Source organism: Bactrocera tryoni, unplaced genomic scaffold (assembly GCF_016617805.1).
Source record: "Bactrocera tryoni isolate S06 unplaced genomic scaffold, CSIRO_BtryS06_freeze2 scaffold_7, whole genome shotgun sequence".
In the NCBI taxonomy this organism is placed as follows: Eukaryota; Metazoa; Arthropoda; class Insecta; order Diptera; family Tephritidae; genus Bactrocera; species Bactrocera tryoni.
Window position 1 is genome coordinate 9,816,694 of NW_024396366.1, and position 8,784 is coordinate 9,825,477.

The 8,784-nt window shown below is 44.5% G+C and overlaps 1 protein-coding gene across 1 annotated transcript; it reads left to right on the plus strand.

Annotated features, from left to right (window-relative positions):
• Nucleotides 1-4,999: 4,999 nt before the first annotated feature.
• LOC120781765 lies at nt 5,000-5,870 on the plus strand. Its single transcript, XM_040113997.1, has 2 exons — nt 5,000-5,218; nt 5,292-5,870. The coding sequence occupies exons 1-2, from the start codon at nt 5,000-5,002 to the stop codon at nt 5,868-5,870; spliced, it is 798 nt and encodes a 265-aa protein (XP_039969931.1).
• Nucleotides 5,871-8,784: the final 2,914 nt, after the last annotated feature.

An 8,784-nucleotide genomic window follows, 5' to 3' on the forward strand; every position in this document is an offset into this window, starting at 1 on the left:
TAGTGAGGTCATTAGGGTTGTACCGAAAGACAGTTCTGTCGATAAGTCCGCATCCGAGAAATGGGTGGACGTGGTAAAAAAGAGAAAGTCGGTTGAAATAAGAATTCGTACGAAACCAGACGCCATTATTATAACCACAAAGGACGGAGGATCATATGCGGACGTTCTCAAGAAAATTATGTGCGATAGTGGCCTTGAGGAACTGGGCACAAACGTAAGGCACATTAGGAAAACGCTCAAAGGAGACCTGCTACTAGAATTAAAACCCCAAGCAGACAAGAGAGCCGACTCGTTCGAGAGCGCGCTAGAGGGAGTGATTGGAGAAATGACTGCAATACAGCAAAAAACGCATAACGCCACTATAATGTGCAAGGACCTGGACGAGGTAACCACCCCCGAAGAAATTTGCGACGCGTTACAAAAGGAGTGTGGTTTTCAGAATATAGTTCCGGCAAACATCAAAAATATGCGGAAGATCAGAAGCTGCACTCAAATAGCAATTATATGCCTGCGGGTTCAAGACGCTAAGACTGCCCTTAAAATAGGCAAAGTAAAGATCGTCTGGTAGATCTGTTGTCTCCTGGAGTACTCTCCTATTCCCCGTTGTTACAGATGTTTCCATCCAGGCCACATGGCGCGTAAATGTAGCAGTATTATCGACAGGTCCTCTCTTTGCACACGTTGTGGAAGCCCGGGACATGTATCAAAAGTATGCACTAATACACCAAATTGCATGCTGTGCAAAGGGGATCACTCAGTTTTGAGCACGACTTGCCCTAAATACATGGAATTGCTAAAGACAACGAAAAAATTAGAATTTTGCAGCTGAACTTAAATCACTGCGCGAGCAATATTGCCAACGTTCGGAAAGTACTTGGATCACAGATATAAGTGGCAAAGCTGCAATATGGTCCTGCAACGGGCATTCATTCACATCTAGCTGCAGAGAAGCAAAAAATGGTTTCACATGGGCGCAAATAAGAGGAATACACTTCGTAAGCTGTTATGCCCGTCCCAGCGCATCCATTAGAGAATTTGAAGACTTTCTCCTTGAATTATCTTTAAAAAGAAGATGCAAATCACCGATAATAATGGCAGGTGACTTTAATGCATGGTCTACTGCTTGGGGTAGCAGATGTTCAAACCATCGTGGGCGTCTGGTTCTAGAATTTCTGAGCCAAACCAACCTCACAATTATTAATAGTGGCACCAAAAATACCTATCAAAAAGGAACTAAAGGCTCTATAACAGACCTGATGTTTGCAAATGACGCACTTAGCAGACACATTAAGTGGGAGGTGTCAGACATGCTTACATCAATTCTCTTAGGCCCAGGAACCCTCACGCATTAACACTACACTAAAAAGAAGCAGAAGCAAACAGATTTTGATACTGACGTTTTTGAGACAGCCTGGAGTGCAGCAATATCACCAAGCGAAAGCGGCGTCCACTTAGTAACCGCATTGCGAAAGGAACTGGTGGCAGCATGCGACGCTACAATGCGAAGAACGAAATGTCACAATAAGCGAAGACCTGTATACTGGTGGAATGAAGAAATTGCCACGCTGAGAAAGCTCCGTCATGCAGCTCGACGTCGCTTACAACGCAATCAAAGCGACGAAAACGAAAACCGTCTCAAAGAAGCTTTTAAAAGCCACAAAAAGCTTCTAAAGTCAGCTGTAATCCGTAGCAAAAGAAACTGTTCTGAAAAGATCTGTAAAATGCGCTTCGTTTATGAAGAAAGTCGTCGAGACATTATTTCCGACGCACGAACCGATTACTAACGCTGAGCAACGAAACGAAGATGCTGAATCACCCCCACTGGTTACAGAAGAAGAACTATTGGTCATAGCCAAAAAAAAATGAAAAACAACAAAGCGCCTGGTATCGACGGAATACCAAACAGAGCTCTAAAGGTAGCCATAATTTCGAAGCCCACTCTTTTTGCAAAAATGTACAACACATGCATAAAAGAAGGGATGTTTCCCGATCCCTGGAAAGTCCAGCGATTGGTTTTAATCCCGAAACCAAAAAAGCCACAAGATGAACCTTCTTCGTATCGACCTCTGTGTATGCTCGACACAATGGGCAAAGTGTACGAAAGTATAAAAAGAAACCGCTTGGGGATTGCAATCCAAGAAGCCGGCGGACTATCGGAAAGACAATACGGCTTCGGGAAACAGAGGTCTGCTATCGATGCAAAGCTGATCTACGACACCACCGAAGGCATCAAGAGCTACCCTATTACAAGTGGAGTACCACAAGGATCTGTTTTAGGCCCTCTCTTATGGAATCTAGTTTATGATGGGGTGCTAAGAATTCCACAGCCTAAAAACGTTAAGCTAATCGCATACACGGACGACCTTATAGTGGTAGCAGTAGGTAAACAACTAGATTACCTACAAAATAAATGTAATGAATGCATAAATGGTCTACGCCAATGGTTTTCTTCCAAGAGTTTGGAACTGACTGAGCACAAAACAGAGGTATTGCTCATAAGCACCAGGAAAATTTAGGAAAAAATAACTCTCACTATTGGAGAGTGCGTAATTACTTCACAACCACAGTTGAAGTATTTAGGGGTAATATTGGACTCCAAACTGAAATTCAAGCAGCACTTAGCAAACACAGCAAACAAAGCAAATAAGTTTTATGACGCTTTGTCAAGAATGATGGCAAATAGAGGCTGTGTGCGCTCCAGCCGCCGACCTCTAATCGCAAAAGCTATGAGCTCAGTTATACTACATGCAGCTCCAGTATGGATACGGGCACTAAACGTAAAAGCGTATGCCAAAACAATAAATGCAGTGCATAGACTCACAGCAATAAGGGTAACAAGTGCTTTCCGAACTATTTTTCAGCGAAGCATCTGAAGTATTAGATAGTATGCCGCACATAGACATCCAGGGTGACGAGCTCACAAGATTATATGAGCTATCAGCGCCAATTACAGCAACCCAAAAGAGAGAAGAGAGAAAGAAGAGCATAACTATATGGCAGCAACGGTGGCAAACCTCAACTAAAGGACGGTGGACCCACAGACTTATACCTGACATCCATACGTGGATAAGTAGACGACATGGGGACATGGATTTCCACCTGACCCAAATATTAAGCGGGCATGGGTGCTTCAGAGGTTACCTATACAAATTTCACAATGACGTCAGTCCGTATTGTTTGATGTGTGCGGAGTCCATAGAAGATTCTGAACACGTGTTTTTCCATTGTCCTCGGTTTCGAAACATAAGGAAAAAGTTAGAAACTGCACTAGGTGGTAGCCTAACGGTGGAAAATTTGACTGCATTTATGTGTCAGCCCTCTGACAAGTGGATAGCTGTTCGCGAAGCGGCAACTTCCATCATGACTACATTAAGACAGTTACAGAAGAGTAGGCGTTAGTCCGTCCGTGTTATAGAGGAGACGTAAAATGTCTTGTCACTCCCATGAAGTAATACCTTATCTGGTGGTTCCGTGGGAGTGTCTTGTGTTGGGAGTAGGTTAGGTTTAGCGGATTAAAGTTCCGCACTCCGGCTGTCGATGCCCCCTACTATAAAAAAAAAAAAAAAACAAAAAAAAGATGCCATATCATATTTTCTAAATATATGATTGTTAATATTTAAAAAAATCGAAAAAAAACTTTTTTTGTACTAAAAACTCACCTAACTTTTAAATGTACACAAAATGAAAGTACAATAAGTTAATGTTAAATTAAAGTAGATATTTATAATGATCTTTGTAAAAAATTTAAATTGTTTAGCTTCTTGGTTTTTGAATCAGTAATAACTGCAATCGAAACATATGCGAATGACGTTGTATCATTATGGCTTATTAAATAAAAATAAGTAGGGGAAGGTGGGGAATGTTGGATCCACGGGGAATCCCGGGCCAGCGCGATATTTTTTCCCTAGTATAGGTTGACAGCTGCAACCAACTGTCATCGGCTCGTCTCATACTAAGCTCAGTTTCTATATAGCACTCGAGCTGTTAACACGTGCTATAACCTCTCTGCGACAACAAAAAGAAATTCGACACTCCGAAAGTTTTTTTTCAACTCTGTGTACAGTTGATTTTTTTCACATTTTCCAATAAATTCATCCAGGTAAATATGTTTACAATATTAGTTGAGCCTTTAGCCTTCGACACACAAAAGAAATTTTGCACGAATTTACATTGTGTTCATTATCCACCGCCATTTTGCAAATATGAGCGTTTGTGGAGTCTCGGGCCATACATTTGACATGCTAACTTCATATATTTGACGTGTATAAGTGATTTTTCGTGCAGAATTTCAACAACACAATAGTTTTTCAACATTTCCTGATAGTTTCGTGCTCCGAAAAATTTTTTTTAGTCGTTATGCCGCGGTACTATCCCAAACAAGAGAAAATTGTTGATTTCGACAACATTTTGGAGGCGATCAAGTCGGTGAAAATACATCACAACAGCGTTCGACAATCTGCGACGGCACACAAAATTCCGAGGACCAACCTGATGCGTTATATTCTAGCATTTGATGGTGCGAGCATCGACGTTACTACTGCCAATGCCGATGTAATGAAGAATTTGCCGGCTGAAAGCACGATAATGGGCACAAAAACAGTGAGTTCTGCTGGTTTCTTTCTTTTTCTTTCATCGAATAATAAATATTTTTTTTTTATTTCAGATCTTCAACATCGAACAAGAGAAGGCGCTGATAAGCTACATTCTCCAGGCCAGCGACATCAACTATGGAATTAGTTTGATGGAGCTTCGTAAGCTCGCGTATGAATTTGCTCGGAAAGTTGGCGCGTCGTATCCGGATCCATGGAACGACAATCAACAGGCGAGTAAGGATTGGCAGTTGGCGTTCATGAAACGCCACAATTTGTCACTGCGAACACCAGAGCAAGTAAGCCAGAGCCGTGCGAAGCGATTCAACAAAGAGAATGTCGTTGCATTCTTTGCCAACCTTTCATCCGTTCTCGGTAAGACGCCGTTTGAACCTCACCGAATATGGAACATGGATGAAACCGGGTGCCCGACCGTGCCAACCAAACCTGTCAAAACCATCGCGCGCAAAGGACAAAAGCAGGTCGGCTCATCAACATCTGCCGAAAAAGGCACCAATGTGTCTTTGGCTTTGGCCGTCAGCGCTAGTGGCCAGTCTATACCGCCATTCTTCCTCTTTCCCCGAGTCAACATGAAAGAGATTTTTATGACTCATGCGAGTCATGGCGCTGTTGGTGTTGCGAACGGTTCTGGTTACTTGAACTCTGACGTATTACCCTCAATTCATGCGTCATTTCATCAAGCACACCGGTGCTAATACCGATTCGCCAACCATGTTGCTGCTGGACAACTACGGTTCGCATTTATCGATCGAGGCGATAGATTTGGCGTTGGATCATGGCATCACGTTGCTGTCTTTTCCGCCGAAATACACGCGCAAAATGCAGCCGCTAGATGTTGCGGTATTTGCACCATTTAAAGGCATGATGACCGTGAAGCATGATGCATGGAAAAAGTCCAACATTGGTGTCACTTTCGATCTGCATCATGTGCCGCTCCTTGTCGATCAGTGCCTCGATGTTATGTTAACGCCGAAAACCATCAAATCCGGCTTCCGAACAACTGGCATCTACCCGTTCAACCCGCAAATTTTCACCGAAGTTGACTTTGTCGCTTCGGAACCGAGCGGCGAAAATTTGTTCGGTGACGAAGAGAAAGACGCCGACAATCAACGTCGAGTTCTTGCCTCTGGTGATGCCATTGTGACTGCTGTGAATGAGGAGGTGTCAACGTCGGAGGCATCGACAAGTGCCCCAGCTTCAACAAGTGGTGCTGCATCATCGTCGTTGTTGTCTCTCTGTTTCGGCTCCACAGCTCCGTGATGCATTGAAATCGGTTGGCCCGTTGAAATTGGGCACACCTGCGCCAGAAATCAAAACGTGGCCGTAAAGACAATGGAGTCAACGATTTTGACATCGCCTGAGGTTGTCGCAGATCTGCAGTGACAAGGCCGAAAAAAGCGGCAAAAATTGACGAAGGCAGCCGATGAACCAACAGCCAAGAAGCAAAAAGGCCGTGGCAAAATCGAAGACGCCACGGAAGAGAAGCCCGTCTCCGACCGAAACCGACATCGAAGAGGACTTCGATTTTTGCACGATTTGCAAGAAAAAGATGCCGAAGCACGAGAATCGTCAATCGGCCCATTGCATCGTTTGTGATCGAGGGGTTCACTTGAAATGTGCCGGACCGAACCCGAACACTTACACCTGCATCCACTGCGAGTCGGAATAATTTTTTTCGCCAATTCCTATTTTTCTTATTATTTATGAATCTCTCTTTCATTTCCATTGATAAATAAACGTTTTTCATCGGTAACAATCATGTTTTAATCGATTTACAGACTGGCCCGACATTCCCCACCTTGTTTCAGGTTTTTTGCGCCAATGGCTATAACTTTTAAATTTTTGTAGAATTTTATCAAACCAATGTTGTCAAAAGGAAGGTTACGACTCGCACTACAAATCCATGCTTTGGAATTGTCACAAAAAATAACTTTTATGTGACTTTTTAACTGAAATCAAAACGTGGCCCAACATTCCCTATTCCGAAAAAAGTCGTGTTAAACACAACACTTCCAATATTTTCCGCTACACTGTAAATTTCTTACCAAAAGACTTGGATATTTTCCCAAATTGAAATTAAAGAAACACCATTTAAGCATATACATACATATAAACACAATATTATATACATACTTATATATTTCTTCCCCAATAACATTTTGTAAGACAAGTAACTATCTGCACCCACCCGAAGAAGGGGGTGTCCAAAAAGGGTGCTGGTGTTTGAACCAGTATTGGGGACTGCGTTTTCTTGGGCTGACCAGGGGTCGTAGTATCGAGTTTTTAAGCCTACGGATCGATTCGGGTGGTCGGTGCTACTGATCCGGTCGGCACTGAAGGCGAGTCCACCGGCGCGTACAGACGATCCTGTGACTGTGGCGAATCGACACCGCCACACAGAAATATGTGTCCCCTCATCATGTTTGGACATGATGACAGAAATCAAAATCCAGGCGCGACGGACCCATAATGGGCGGCTTCCTGGTCAGCGTCTGCTCACCATGTTAGGTGCGGCTGATATTACAACTTGACCGGTACACAGCGCGGCGCACTGGGAGACCTTGGTTATCCTGATAGCGATGTCTTCCGCTGGTAGGGTGAAAAGGGTGATGTGAGCCTGCTCTGCCGAGGTGTCAGCTGCGTGGTGTATCAGTAAACAGCCACTTCGGTCCCTGGTCAGGGAGTGTGCATTGGGCGCAGGGGTAGTAGCCTGCGTTGCCCCGGTCGAGCGCCGGTCCGTCCGTGTTTTCCGGGACTAGTAAAGCGAAGGACAGGCCTCAGGGAACTGGGGTAGGAGCACGGTTTCTGGGGTACACCCGTTCCTGTCTATTTCGGCCGTCCCCTACACACGATGCGCCGTAAAAAACAAACGAATGAAGAATTTTTTAAACAAAGAAAACAAAAACAAAAGCAGCAGTGTACAAGACTGCTTGATCATTTACGGCACTCAAAGCCCTGTCAGTAACATACCAGAAGCGGAACAATCCAGGAGAACGCCGAGTAGTTTTTGCGTCGAAGCTGATCCATTTAGACGCGCACCAAGACTGATGCGATCACCGAAACAGGGGCTCACCGTGGAAAGGCCTGAAAGAGCGAGAGCGGAACTAACGCAACCAGCAGGGGACATTATGGCTGAATTGGGAGATATGATCAAGAGGCTAACGGAAGCAATGAAACTGCCTCAGCGATCGATCAATAATTAGATCCGGGGTCTGCTAACTTCTGTCACAAAGCTCCATGAACGCGCCCAAAGCGAGTACAACAAAATTAAAGCAACCAGGCGAAATGTTCCTTTGAGGCACACAAGAGTGGATCTAACTCCAAAAGGGCCCCGTGAGGACGAGCAGTAGACGCGAAAGACCCCGCCAAAAAAGAAAGCCAGTCAAGAAGAAGTCCAAAAGAGGTCCACTGCGTGGAAGAGGAATGAAGGAAACATACCTACAAAAGAACGGAAGGCAGAGGAAAAGGGAAATGAATGGGCACAGGTGAAACCAAAAACAAGAATAAGAAGACGGTTTCTCCTTCACGTCCGAGGCCCGATGCAATTATCATTGCGCGCACTGGAAACATGTCGTACAGCGATATGCTTAGAGCCGTCAAAAAGGAAGATGCTCTGAAAGAGCTTGGAGAAAACGTCTCGAGGATCCGGAAGACTTCAAAGGCGAAATACTTCTAGAAATGAAGAAGGCCCAGATGAACACAGGAGCATACGAAAAGGAGATATGCAAGGTTCTGGGCGACCAGACGCAAATAAGAGCCCTAACCCACGAAGTATCATCGGAGATCCGAGACTTGGACGAAATAACCACTAAAGAAGACATAGCACTGGCAATACGAACACAAATTAAAGAGCTAAATTCCTTTGACGAAAATGCGATCAAAACCATGAGACAGGCGTACTCGGGCACGCAAACGGCAGTCATCAGCCTTCCCGCAGCGGACCCAAACCGGCTGCTTGACGCCCATAAGATCATGATTGGATGGGTGGTATGCAGAATAAGGGAAAAGCCGAACCTCAGAAAGTGTTTCAGGTATCTGGAATACGGCCATCTGGCGAGGGCATATACGAGCGAGGATGATCGAAGCAAATGTTGTGCTAAGTGTGGTGAAAAGGGGCATTTAGCAAAGGAGTGTGATAATAGCCCGTCGTGTGAAGCATGCAAAAGCAGTGGGA